Source organism: Mya arenaria, chromosome 5, assembly GCF_026914265.1.
Source record: "Mya arenaria isolate MELC-2E11 chromosome 5, ASM2691426v1".
In the NCBI taxonomy this organism is placed as follows: Eukaryota; Metazoa; Mollusca; class Bivalvia; order Myida; family Myidae; genus Mya; species Mya arenaria.
The window spans coordinates 43815510-43830691 of record NC_069126.1 but is presented as its reverse complement, the minus strand read 5'-3'; the positions used below and the strand labels follow the sequence as shown (position 1 = coordinate 43830691).

The following is a 15182-nucleotide window of genomic DNA, read 5'->3' as shown; positions in this document are numbered from 1 at the left end:
ATAAACATGTTTGCAATAAAATGTGTAAAGTAAAACTTATTTGTGTAAGTTTTGTGATTTTGTTATTTTATTCACATCTTTTAATAAAACATATAGTTGACGTTTAGCAATTTTGTGTATATAATAACTACAGTTTCTGCATGGTTAATTTAATATGTGTGAAGAGATTGTTGATTTATACTGCCATACAGTTTCAAACTTGAACAAACAAAATGTATAGCGGTGACATATCGCTGTTAAACGAATTACAGCAAAAAGGGATTGTAAACACAATGTCTTACCTTGAATTTTTAAATGATAAATTGATATTAAATTAATTATAACAGCTTGAAAGAAATTTCGTTTATCGCTTATGTAATTAAACGATCTTCTTAAATGTATATATAATTATAATTGCAATACATTGTAATTCGTATCATACTTGATACACAATTTAAGAAAAGGTAATTTTACCGGTGTCACGGATTATTTCTTTGATATAACGATTTAAATGACGATAGTTTCTAAGATATCACAGCTTCAATTACGATATATTATTTTCAAAGCAAGCAAGCAAAATTCTTTCTTTTTTACATTTTCTTCAAATCAACAATTGTAGCTGTCACTGACCGGAAACAACTTTATTAAATATTAAGAGTCTTAGTCCTCGAGATTTGTTTAAATATTGTAAGACTATTCCACTTTTAACTTAATTGCGAGTTAATATACATAACATAATCTAGGTTAAATCCGCCTTACAGCCGACGGGCTTTACTTATGCCAGGATAATTTTATTTAGTTTTACTTTTTTGGGAATTTGCATGAACAAATATGTACTTACGTAATTAATTTACCGTTCTTTTAACTTCAACAAAAGCAACGCAAGAGGAAGCTCAAACGGAAGTGAGAACAGGTTTTCAAATGAACACATTAATTTTTCCCGTAGATATATCAACACTTTTACTTCACACGCGATACGGACTAACAACATTTTATGCGTTAAAAATGCCACTTTTTAACGTGACGTTTTGAGAATTTCTATTCCCGTAATTGTAACAGCATTTACAATGTATACTATGCAGAAGTGTATAATGTATAGACACTAATATTGAATACATTTTCCTTTGTGGTAATGGTTTTCCCGACAGTCGATTTAGTGTTTGTAGATTAGTGTATATAGAGTTGGTTGCAATATTTTGCCTTCAATCCGCAGAAAAAGAAAGAATATATAATTTAAGTTTAACGTTTAATAATTCCACGAAATTGGACTCGACTATACAACGTTCGACAATTACTACGTCAAGCACACGGCGAATATTTGAGGATTAAACCATGCCCTGTGCAGTTTAATAAGATATATCCATGTATTAACTCGCTCAACAAATTTTACTTTATAATTCTATTAGGATTTTTTTGTCTTTGAAGAGAACTCATTCAAAACTAATCATAATTAAGATGTTTTATGTGCACAGTATCCATTACTTTCAACGAAATTGTAATCCTACTTTGTAGGTATATAGCAAAGAAAATCCATGTAAGTCATTTGTTTCCTCCTCAATCCTTAACTTATTTTTTAATTGCAAAAACGTCCAAATTGTTCTAAATAAACTTATTTAATGCAATAAAAACAACAGGTTCACGAACGATAACAACAGTATTACTGACACAACATTTGTTTATTTAAAACTGCAAATAAGTATTTAAGAAGACAAGACAAGTCAACTCATTTAAACCCATTTCGTGCACAATATGACAAAATTATGATTATATAAATCATTATGATAACGCTGCATACACAATGTCCCCTCTTAAGAATTTGCAAAAGTCTGCAACGCAGTAATAGGCACAGGTGGTTGCTTTTAAATAGGAATTATGTAATGATATGCTGATACAATTAATTAAATAAGGACAGGTACAATTATTGTTTCAATATGTGTAAGAAGTATTGCATATCGAAAATGAGTCATTAAACTTCCAGGGCAGTTAAATGTATGAACGTCCATTAAACTTCCAGGGCAGTTAAATATATGAACGTCAAAAACTATGACTTTAAATTGATTTTAACAAGGTTTCCAACAATCGGCTCATAAGGACATCAGTACATTGGGGCATTAGACTCAATTTGTATAACATAAAACTGAAAATTTATATATGTAGTCTTGTGGGTGTTCTGGCTTTTAAATCAGCATTATATAATCAGTAATGATTTAAAGTTGTAAAATCAACTGTTGTTTGTACGACAAAATTTGTTTATACAATAATCTCATGTTTTAAAGAGTGATTTGAAGGACAAATGATTTCATTCCTTTTATTTTATGTTGTACATATTGTGTGATCAAGTCTTACCACATCACAAGCGATTGACTTGACATGAGTGCGTAAACATTTCACCCTAAATTGTCAAGAGTTGTCACGAGTTACCATGACACTCGAATATTGATTATCACAGAAAATAAATACACATATTGGTAGAAGCATCATCATAGTTCTAACTATCCACATAAAGAACATTCATTAAACGAAACCACTCTATACCTGTGGCCTATTTCTTATAACAGTGATAACATTGAAATTAAGGGGAACGCCCAAGATTAACGTACTGTATGTGTATGTCAGCATTTTGACGTGATTTATTCATCACAAAAAGCCATTAAAAACGAATCATCGTTAGCGTCACATTGTGTCATTTTTTTTTCTAATATATGAGCTAAGCTTATGGAAAAGAAAGAAGATCATACCCACTTCCCTTAATATTATAATATTAATATATAATACTGTCCCAAAGGAACAGTGATCAATGTGTCTTATATGTGTACTCAAAATGTATTCGCTATAGCTTGTATTGTCCACGAGGGTCCGGTATCTTTTTAGATCGGGTTAGTGAAATGTTATCATCGGTTGTGTAAACTTTCCTTGTCTCCGGAACATTACTTCGCTCCAGGTTACATATTATTTTATTCCTAGACAATGAAAACACTTTGAATCCGTTTAGTCGTTTTCTTTGCCATTAAAATATTGCTGAGGCTCGACTTTCACTTAAAGGCACTTTTCTCACCAACCTGTGCAGCAATAGAAAGAAGACTAAATAAACTTTTGTTATGACAGTAGTCACACATGATGAAAGTATATAAACGTCCTAGTAAAAAGGCATTAACCATTTCTTTTATGTTTTGTTATAAGAACACAGTGACAAAAAACATCGCGTTCATATCATAAGAATTAAAACGAAAACAAAGATGTTCAAGATTTTCAGCTGTGTGATACTTCTTGGTTTCCTCTGCCAAATAGGTAAATGTTATTATGTTTCCTTTATGAATATAAGTAAATGTACAGAAGCAAGTGTTCAATAAAGTTTGATAATTTGTTGCTTGATATTCATGATTACGGTTGGGTTTCGATAAAGACATTGTATGATTTTTTTTTTATAATTTTGTACTGTCCACTATGGTCTATAGATAGCACTGTTCCCAATAAGCTACATGATTTGAAACGAGACAATGTGCCACGTATTAAAAGTATGAAGTCAAATTTCTAAACTATTGTTCAGTTACTTGAAAATATAAACCTGGTCAAAGTATCACGAAAATAATATGGTCAAACCTCGATGGCAATCACAAATTCGTACAAAATGCATGGCATCATTAAAATAGTGTATGCTTTTTCTTCCATTTTGTAAAATGTATTTTCTTAAAAATTGTATATTTTGACTTTTGTCAATATTTCAGGAAAACCTTATCTAGAGCACATTATGTACTTGAGTATTTCCTTAAAAATAATGAGTTTCACTCAATAACAATTTTGGTTGTAGAATTATTTAGCTTTAGAATCTTGACCATTGTGTATTACCATATGATATGTGTATTTGCATTTTGAAAATGGGTAAAACAACAATTTTGATAAGCTTTTGATGCAATATGGTAAAATAAGTTTTGATTGAGATTTGATTTTCTGATAACTGACCCAGACTAAAAAAGCATATGTATATTTTGATTCATGCAATGGCATACTTCATTAATAAATACATTATATCTTATATCAATAACGTGTATGTGCGGAACCCAGGCCATAGGCGAAAACATGTAACGCGCAAATTCTTAAGGTGTTTTAAAAACGCCATTTTTTAAGGGCAACAGAAGTTGTTGTTTTTTAACATAGATCTTGAAATATAAACCAACGTCGCGCTTATAAATCAACGTGTCGAGAAAACATGATTTTTTTACGTTATGGCATTTTTTCTGTTGACATTCCATCACAAGTTTCAATAAATAAATTATATAAAATTTCAAAACCCATGGTATCATTTTTAATGATAGGCGTCATTAACTCGATTAAAAACTGTTCAGACAATAGTTTCAATGATTAAGGTCGATTTTCAAGTGCACTTTATTTTCATTGTATAAATTTTTATCGATTACGCTTATTGATGGGCTATTTTATTATTATGAAAAGTCACAAAATAAACCATAGACATTCACCCTTATTGTAAAGTAAAAGTTGAAAGTACATTGCAAAGCGCTTATAAATACAATTGGACATAATAAACATCGTCATAAAATAATATAAACATGTATCAATGATATACAGATTAAATTATCACATTATATTAGGAACTATCTAAAACAACATTCAATTACTCCAGTGAGCTTGATGCTCAGTTATCTCTTGATACTGTTAAGAATAAAAAAAAAACTGTTGTTAATCGTTCGACTGCTGTGCCAATGACATTAAAATAACGATAACATTAAAACATCGATAAAGTAATTTTGGTTCAATTATAGTTATTTGGATAAATGAATTAAAAATGTACAATAATATAGCATTCACTAATAATAATGGGTGACATATTATGAAAAAAGACCTTAAATATGCCAAATTTAGAATAGAGACAAAATCTAAGAAGCTTATACTTTGTCTCGCGTCTGTTATGGTTCGAGTCGCGTTCAGGCAAATAATTTGTGCTGTTAAAGATATTTAACCACGAGGTGACAATTAATGAAAATAAAACAAGTTTAGGAAAACATGCGAAATTTGTGTTTCTGCCATTTTCCATTTCTTATCAATGCATACTAAGGAATACAATACAGAGTACCTTATGCAAAAAACTGTTCAAAGATATGATGCAGTTATTGTTTGAAACTATATAAATCCCACACAGTCTGCCTCAGCAAATAAAATGTCTAAAAAGCATCATTGTACTAACTCTGTGAATAAACAAACTCAACTTTATTCAGTACATAAAGGCCTCCGGCCCAAAATACATACTATAATATATACATCATTAATTACAATACAGTGGTGTCATTGCTTAATACAAATTGTTTACAAATTTCAATCTGCCATTTTTAACAAGTAAAAAATAAATATTGCCACTTGTCGAAGAACAAAACTATTATCTGACTTAAGGAGTCTGTGAAAGGCATGTAGGTCAGATCGACCCGTGTACCAGCTAAAGAAAAACTTATTTCTTACAGTAGAGAACCTTGGACAAATGAAACACACATGAAATTCATCTTCTAATAAAAGGCTGTTCTCGTTGATTAAGCAGGACGCACATATTCTATCATTTCTGTCTATGTTAAGATGTCGGCCAACTTCGATATTTAACCGGTGACTTGAACACCTAAATCGCGCGAGCGCACGGACAAATTTATGTGACAAGTTTATGGAAAGATATTTTTTTCGGATTTAGTAATGATTTAACATGTTTATAGAGATCGCATCTTGAAGATAAATTAACGGTATCGTGCCATCTTCTAGTCACAATAACACCCTTCATTTTACACCTCACTTTATGTGGCATCACAAAACATCCAATGCGAGCTCTATACACTGCAAAATCTACACCCATTGTTAACGTTTACTGGTTTATAATCTCTGTGCAAAAACACACGTCCGCCATTATCAAGGGACACCACTCACAAAGAAAACATTATTAAAAATTAAAAAAAAACAATATATATGCTAGAATTTTCTTCCAAATGATAAAAAGTAAATTTATAAATAAGGTGACGGCATACACTGAAACTTTCCGATCGAACCGAACGAATGTAAAATGGTTTTAAAGATAACTCGAATCTGCAAATTTCTTATTAATTTTAAGGACTGAAAGCTTAGATAATAAGGTTATATTCATCCTCAATAACCAAAAGCCAAGTTCGTTTCAATGTTTTGTTCATTGTCGTTTGGGCCCTTACCTTGAGCCCCTAGACAGGGTTTATTTTTGAATGTTCAACTACTGGGCTTGCCCCTGTATTTTTCATTGTATAATAAAACTGCGGTCGTTCGAACAAGCGGTCATAAAAAATGCTAGGTGCTAAAATTTTCACACGTTGTAAAAAATGCAATGACAGTTGAAAGAAAATTTTATAAGGTTTGAAAAGCCATCACTGTTTACGCATGACCTTTATTAGTTGATAATGACATTTGGAGATAATAATGAGAAGTCAATGACGACTAGTTAATTGTGATGCTGACTATGATCTCCAGACGCCTTGTACTCCGTCACAGCATATTATGATTCAACAGTTTCGCCAAACATACTAGATATGCCGATTATCAATCCTTGATTTTGTGGAACTTAAATCTGACTTATGCCGTAATATGCACTGGCATAGTTCAATGTTGCTTGTTTGTGGTAATGCGCATGCGTAAACACGGTGGTCGCAAATTTTAAAACCTGCTGAAAAATAGTTTTCTATTTGATATATCTCAATAATCCCCCTGATTTTGATCTGGATATACGGTGTTATATTGTGTCTTAAATTGGACGTACTCCCTTTTGTGATTACGGATGACCAAGTCATCTCAAAAGAGGAAACAGGAGAACAGTAGCCTACCTGTGAAGGATTACGACGCGAAACGTAAAATGGCGACCGGTCAGGGAAATCAACAAAATTCGTCAGTATTGCATTTGTCACCAAATCACTCAAACCAAACATTCACTTATTCCATATAACCAAATGACTCAAATGACTCCTGTTGCCCAGATGTATTCTCAGCAACCCCATATTATATGAATGTACCCACGGGGGCATCGCCAGTATTGTCACAGAATTTGAACTCGGACTTTTGTACACAAAAGATCATGCCTCGCTTAGATAGTATGGACACAAAATTAGTAGGCGAGTTACACAATTTAAAGATTAATGTTCAATGTATTAATGACCGTTTGACCAACATGGAGTGCAAAATCGCGGACATCGAGAAAAGCAATCAATTTGTGAGCGATCAATACGATAAAATATGCACTACAACATTAGACAACTCAAATAAAATAGATGTGTTGAAAACGGAGTTAAAAAGTGTAATATTTGAAAACCAGAAACTGAGAGAGCATGTGGATTTAACCAATGAGTCTGTGATTGATCTTAAATGCCGATATATGCGAGATAATTGCTTATTCTGGGGGATACCTGAGGGTCCTGGGGACTCAATGTACCAGCAGCCTGTCCAACATGACGTAATTTCCGGGGACAACGCAGGCGTAAATGCATCATGTCAACCATCGCAATTCATCGGGGGCAGCAACAAATTCGGGAAAAACTGTGAGGCAAAGGTGTTTGACTTTTGTAAATCTATCTTACACATGAAGCAAGTGGAAACGTCCGTCCGTATTGACAGAGCCCACCGTGTCGGTAGTTTTTCATTTGGCAAAACTCGCCCAATTGTAGCGAAGATTTCGGACACTAAATCAAAGATGTTAGTTAAGGATGCACTAAGGAGGGTTAAACTTACAAACAGAGGCCCTAATGTCAGCGATCAATATCCGCCGGAAGTAAACGAGCGTCGACGCCAGCTGTTCCCGGCACTTCGGAAAGCTAGAGATGAGGGGGAAAAAGCTACGCTAGTCAGGGACAAATTATACATTAACAATATACTTTTTAAACCTACGTCGGGATCAGACCCAATAGTTCCATACGCCGGCCACGTCCAACGGCACCAGTCCGATTTCAACTCATACTCTAAGGCAAGCCGATGGTCAGTGCCTCCAGCCGGTCCCACGATCCAGCCGTATGTTACTGAAACAACGCACTGGGTGACGCAACCGTCATCTATTTCTACGCCCATACCGCCGTAAGCGCTACCGTCCAAAACAACGTATACGACAGCGCCCCGACTCTCGTGTACGTCGATGAATCAGCCGGCGACTGTGCCTAGGACTCAGCCGACGACTGTGCCTAGGACTCAGCCGACGACTGCGCCGAGGCCACAGAAGACCGCTTCATTGACGCCGGCGACGACGACTGCCCAGAGAACTCAACCAACGACGGCACCGAGGACCCAGCCGACGTCTACACCTAGAGCTCAGCCGACGCCGACGCCCAAGATAACAGGTCTGCCGATACCTACGCCAATATCAGACTAGGACATTGGAGAAAAACGTGCCATTAATGTTGGTTCTTGGAATATTGATGGTATAAAATCATGCATCAGTGATCAGGAATTTATTTCTATTGTCAATTTATATGATATTTTATTTTTGTGTGAAACGTGGTTAAAGGAAAGCGATGAAATTTCAGTTGAAAATTATAATGTGATATCTGTTCCAAAACCGGAAAATACTAATTCTAAAAGGGGTCACGGAGGGGTTTTATTATTGTACAAAAATGAATATGGTGACGGAATATCATTGTGTGAATATGACAAAAGTGGATTAATCTGGATTAAACTAAGTAAGTTCTCAAAAGATACTTATGTGTGCTTTGTTTATATTCCACCAAGCAATTCCTTTTATTTTCAATCGCATGTAACTGGCTTTTTAAAACTGATTGAAAACGGTTTAAGAAAATATAGTGCCAGGGGATTAACTGCAATTATCGGGGATCTGAACTGCAATACAGGCGTACGGTCGGATGTTTTATCGAATTCACATGACTTTGACAAATTTATTAATTCTATTGATAGAAATAACTAATATATTGTCTAATTTATCAGCTAGATGTTCTATGGATAAAACTATTAATACACACGGAAATAAACTTTTGGATTTATGTTTAAGCTATGATTGTAAATGGCCGAATAGGGGATGATGCTAAAATTGGCAGTTATACATATTATTCTGAAGCCGGTAATGTGAAATAGGTTATATTTTGATTTCCTCGGAATTATTTCCGGTTGTTAATAATTTTATTGTACACAAATTGCAACGTTTTTCAAGACATGTAGCTGTTGAACTTGTACTCTCAGTTGACATAGAACGTAAAATTACAGATTTTGTATCAAAAACAGTTGATATACTGTCGTGAAATCGTGACAATATAGAAATTTGCAATAGTTTCAAATTCCACTGAATTTTGTAATAGTTTAGACAATATTGTTGAAAATAATTGTAATATTGATTCAGGAATCGATGATTTCGCTAAGTTATTATATGATAAAGCTTTTAAAGCTTGTGGTAGAACCTTAAACGTTGAGCATAAAGAACCAAAGTGTTAATTTAAAAATCCATTGTTAAATCAGGAATGTGAAAAGTCTAGACGGGAATTTCGTTTGGCTAATAGAAATTTTAGAACATTCAAATGTGATGATAACTGTAGAATATTACTGTTTAAGCGCAAACACTATAGATATGTAACACGCAAGTCAAAGAACTTTAATAATGCTAATAGGAAAGATATTTGACATAATTTAGCTAAATCACAGCCGCAGAAATTCTGGTCAGAAATTAAAAAACTTCGCAATAGCAAATAAGGCATTTCAAAGTTGTCAAAAGACGATTTTTTTACCATTTTAAGAATTTGTTTTGTGATAGCACGATGTTCAGCGATAGTGAAGTTGAAAGATCTAATTTAGATACTAATGATGTTGTTAATGTTGACCAATTAGACAAAGAGTTTGATATTGAGGAAGTAGGTAAAGCTATTGCAATTCTTAAGCGAGGTAAAAGAAGTTGTACAGACAAGTTAACTGCAGAAATGATTATTGAATGTAAAGACATATTTGCTCCGATATTAAGCAAATTATTTAACTATATGTATTTCAACTCTCTATATCCGACTAGCTGGACAAAAGGTATTATTGTCCCTGTACCTAAGAAAGGTAATCTAAACGATGTAAACAGCTACAGAGGCATTACCCTCACAAGTATGTTTTCGAAATAATATTCAATTATTCTAGACAATAGGCTGCGGCTGTGGGCGGATAATACTGACTAATTATCAGACTATCAATATGGCTTTAGAAGTAAACGAAGTACTTCTGATTGCATATTTGTTTTATGGTCTATTATTAACAAAATAATTAACAATGATAAACGAAAGTTGTATTGCGCATTTGTTGATTTCCGTTAGGCGTTTGATGTGGTTTATTTAAATGGTATTTGGCTTAAGCTTATTCGCTACGGCGTTTCTAGTAGAATGGTGTCAAAGCTTAGGAAAAAATATGGTGTCGTTGCTTCATGTGTCAGCGTAAATTCAGAGTATACGGATTTCTTTGAAAGTCATATGGGTGTAAAACAAGGGGAACCACTCTCTCCACTTTTATTTCTGTTTTTCATTAACGATAGGCAACAGCATTTGGATAGCGATGACGTGGATGCTGTTACTGTTGATGATATTCGTGTATTTATGTTGTTATTTGCAGATGATGTTATTTTCATATACTGCTGATAGTCTGCAAACATTGTTAAATAACCTTGTATAATTATTGTAATACATAGGGTATATCTGTCAATATTGAGAAAACTTGTGTTATGGTATGTAAAAAGGCAACCATTTAGAAAACGTATATTAATTTTACGACGGCAAGAAATTAAATGTCGTTGATAAATTAACTTATCTTGAAGTAACGGTTTCTCGCAACGGTACTTTTTTGCAGGCCCAAAAGCATTTATCTCAACAAGCCTTAAAAGCACTTTTTTTCTCTTTCTAAATTATTAGAGCTTGTTGTGCTTGATATAAGAGATAAGCTCAAATTGTTTGATGCATTAATTAGTCCAATACTTAATTACGACTCGGAGATTTGGGGATTTCATAACTCGTCCGATATAGAACGTGTTCATCTTAAATTTTTAAAACATATCCTTTGTGTAAGACAACACACTAGTAATGTCGCTGTATACGGCAAATTAGCAAGATTTCAAATGAATGTTTTCGCGAAAAATACGTATTGTGAAATTCTGGTTTAAATTAAAGAGTAAACCTGATTCACTTATATACATAGTTTATAATATGAAAAATGACCGTTGTCAGTATATTAATGCATGGTATTTATCTGTACAAAAATTGTTTAATGAAGTCGGTTACTCGTTCTCATTTGCACTTGATGTTGTATCACAAGCCCAAGTTGATAGTGTTGTAAGACGAATATATGATGTATATTTACAAGATTGGGGTGATAGTATTAATTCATCACCAAAGTTAGATAGCTACAGAATTATCAGATCAGAATTTGTATTAGAAAAGTGTATTTTATGTATAAAAAAAAGATAATAATAGAATGATGATGACGAGGTTAAGGTGTTCAGAACATACTTTATTGATAGAGGAAGGCAGAAATAGAAATATTGAAAGGGAAAATAGAATATGTACTAAATGTAATATGAACTGTGTTGAAAATGAATACCACTTCTTACTTATATGTCCATTTTATCGTTATCTTAGAACATTCCACGTGCACTTAAGAATTACAGTCGCTCACATAAAAATAACGTTATAAAGCTTCTTTTTTCAGTCAGCATTACCCAAAAGTAATCATTCGCCGCCAAGACATTAACTGAACGGAGGTTACTTGTTGAATCATTCAGGATGCGTAGTTTCACTCCAAGCTCTTTTCGCCTTCTCTAGTTGCTGCTTATGTGTTTCATAAAATGTATGTGGACTTTTTTATTTCAGGTACAGGTCTGTTTACCGCAAGAAAACCAACCAATTTGGCTCCTAAGAACGGTACTAATGTTGTTTTTGGCACAGTGGTCGTCAATGATGGAGACCGGTACAATAGCACATCCGGTGTATTTACGGCTGCGAGAGGGGGCGATTATTTGTTTACGGGAGCGTTGTGTCCGCAGAGAGCTAAAGGATTCTACTTTGGTATCACACAAAACGGAGTTGAACAGACGCGCGCCTCATTTACAGAGACCGACGGGCATGTCTGTCACACATTTACAGCGATTCTTAGGCTCAAACGCCATGACAAGGTCGCCTTAAGATCTGAAAATGATGCAAACTTATTAAATGAAGATGCAGCACGCTGGAATATGTTCTATGGTGTCAAAGTATAGATGAATCAATGTTAGACGGTACGGAACTGCAATGTAAAAAATCATAATATAACTACTGAATACCATGTCAAAAAAAATAAAAGAGTTGTGTAACTTGAAGTTCAAAAAGATGATCAATAGATTTTAACATTTCAAAACTACTCGCGATTTTATCAAGAATTTATAGCCAATTAAATCAAGATATCGGTTACAGCTAATACACGATATTATTACATACTGTGATAGCAATTTGTTTGCAATACCAATAAATTTCGGTTGTTTTTTAAAGATGCACTTTTAATCCCAAATAAGATTTACCGCAATTAATACCTTTGTTTTAATATTTCTTAAAGGATGAATAAATGTCGAAAACAATGGTTCTTATAAAGGATACCGAGTTTGATTTAAAAGATATGAGCATAAAACACGGTATTCCTACCTATAAGACCTATATAGTAGAACACAGTAAATCTTTTAACATTCACCAATCATTTAATATTTTTTCACCTTCTGCTATCAAATACACGATCACAATCTTGTTATCAGTCATTAATATTTTCCATAAATGCATTATTTAGTTAGTAGTTAAAACTGAGGTTTGTTATACATGTGTATGTATTGATTTTGAATAATAGTGTCGTTTTAATATTTTTCACCTGAAACTCTGAACACTGTTTGCCCTGAACTTAGCTTGAAGTTTCCTCGCTATGAGGTATAAATTGGAAAAATACACTCTCAAGCAAGAGAACATGTACCCTTTAAAACTGGTACATATCATGCATTAAACTGTACCTTGTTTCATGTAGCTTTGCAAATGACCTATGCCTGATATGTACCAGTTTTAAAGGGCACGTGTATACAAACAGAGTTACTTAACAGCGTTCAGAATCTTCGCCTAATCGGTTGTTTCCGCAAAATGATTGCAGCTGAAAATTAAAAAAGCGAAACATTGCTGCAGAAATGTGCAGTGTTTTTTGACGTGTGTAGGGTAAGCAATGTATTTTTTCTTATAATTGCCATCACACCTTATAATTTCATATCCAGTATGTGTATTTTAGTAAATAGTACCTTAATGAAATTGATACAAAATGAATTATTTCGTACTGTTACTTTAGCTGTCGTCCACTTTGAATATTTCTGGTTAAACGTTAATCATTTTAAGTCTCCATTCAGCACGAGCAGGTACACTTTAGTGCAATTCTTTCAACAAATGCATAGCTACTCAACTTGCATAACAAAATTATTTCTAAAAATGCCAAAACAAAATAACACAATTTGAGTGTGAAGTCACATTTAAATTGCTGATTGGCATTGCTGAAACTGAGCCAGGTCTTGTTATAACATGATAACTTTGATTTTTTAAATCTACAGTTCGTTTTATTATCCATACGGTATATTTGTTTAAATACATGTGCCATATAAATTTCATTTAAAATTGATGATTCAAATCTATCTAATAATTATGGCCATTCTGTGAAAGGGTTTAGGTTCAGGTATTATTTCTAACCGAGAAGCACTTTATCTAAGGTAATTTCAGTTTAAGTGATCCCCTCTAACTCTTGTTTAATTAAATATATTAAATAAATTTAATATATGACGGTTGAAGAACCGTTTTATGTCAGTCTGGCAGGAGTTTTGAGGTGTGTCGTTCAAAAATTATTGACCCGGGATGTTGAGTTTTGAGCGCCGGGATGTTGAGTTTTACTCACATGACGAAACAGTTTTTTTTTCTCCATTTAACTCAAGTGTTCCTTCCATGATTGAGTCTTGCGACAGGTACATGACTTTTTACGGAAAAGGGATATTTCATTTATAAGAGTAATTTCGTTTTGTATGATAGTACGTGTATACTCGTTCTCATTCGATAAACACTTTTTATTATACGTCCTTCAGAATTTTACACCCAGTAAAAATCTCTTTGGGGTAAAAACAGCAAAAAATAAATAAAGTCATCAGCCTTAAGAGAAAGACAATAAGTAAATATATTTTGAAAGATGCGTTGGATGATGCAAATCCAAATCATTTTTGGCGACCGTAAATATATTCTAAAGAATAAAGGCACTTTTATGAATAAAGTAACGATTTTGTGAGAAAACAATGTACATATTATTAACCCAGAAGACGTTTGTATTATCTCCAATGATTCCTAATGTAAAAATGGATAAAGATTTTAAGTGATATAAATTAGAGCCATCAAAACTTAACCTCAATTGCAACATATTTGACATGAGATAAGATACAATCGTTAATCAGTAAACAAATAGACAAACTGTCATCAAAAAAAGAAACTGGCAATGATGGTACACCTGACAAACTGCAATATTTGTCAAAAGATTCAATTGTCCAACCAATTACAGATATGGTGAACTCAAGATACTCGTCTTCAGTGTTTCCTGATACTCTTAAGACCAAGTGATTCCTATCAACAAACTGAATAACACATCAGATAAAGAATTTGCAGTCCTGTCCACATTCCTATAATGTGGAAGAGGTGCGAAAGAGCAATGAATACTAAGCTTTTATATTTCTCAGACCACATACAAAGCAATGTTTAGATATTTCCGCATATGCAAAAACTGGTTGGGAGATTATGCCTTAAGGGAGGGTTTGTTCCATCTTCGTAATCTCCTTCAAAATCATGCTAACATTAATGATGGTCTTAAAACTAGGGATAAAAGTAAGATTACCAAGAAACCAATGTTGGTTGGTATAAAAGTAACTCTCTTCAAGCGCGAAAAAAAAAAACAATCTAAGTGCCCAATTTCACATTCGTACGACAAATCGCGAGCAAAACCTATCCAAACTCAATTCTACACTCGATCGGACACCCACCAATCTTCTAAATAATTCCTACGTCATTCTCGAATTTTAGCGTTTCGTCTCATTGAAACGTAAACACACTTAAAGGGACTGCACTCCGTATGATGAAATAGCGGGGGAAAAAGAAAATTGTCGAAAACTGACATAATCTGGGTATCGATGTGTACAGTTCATTAAAACTTACTCA

At 33.5% G+C, this 15182-nt stretch overlaps 1 protein-coding gene across 1 annotated transcript; it reads left to right on the top strand.

Annotated features, from left to right (window-relative positions):
• Positions 1–3136: 3136 nt before the first annotated feature.
• Positions 3137–13268, top strand: LOC128236033 (uncharacterized). Its single transcript, XM_052950835.1, has 2 exons — positions 3137–3267; positions 11811–13268. The coding sequence occupies exons 1-2, from the start codon at positions 3216–3218 to the stop codon at positions 12194–12196; spliced, it is 438 nt and encodes a 145-aa protein (XP_052806795.1). The 5' UTR covers positions 3137–3215; the 3' UTR covers positions 12197–13268.
• The last annotated feature ends 1914 nt before the right edge of the window (positions 13269–15182 follow it).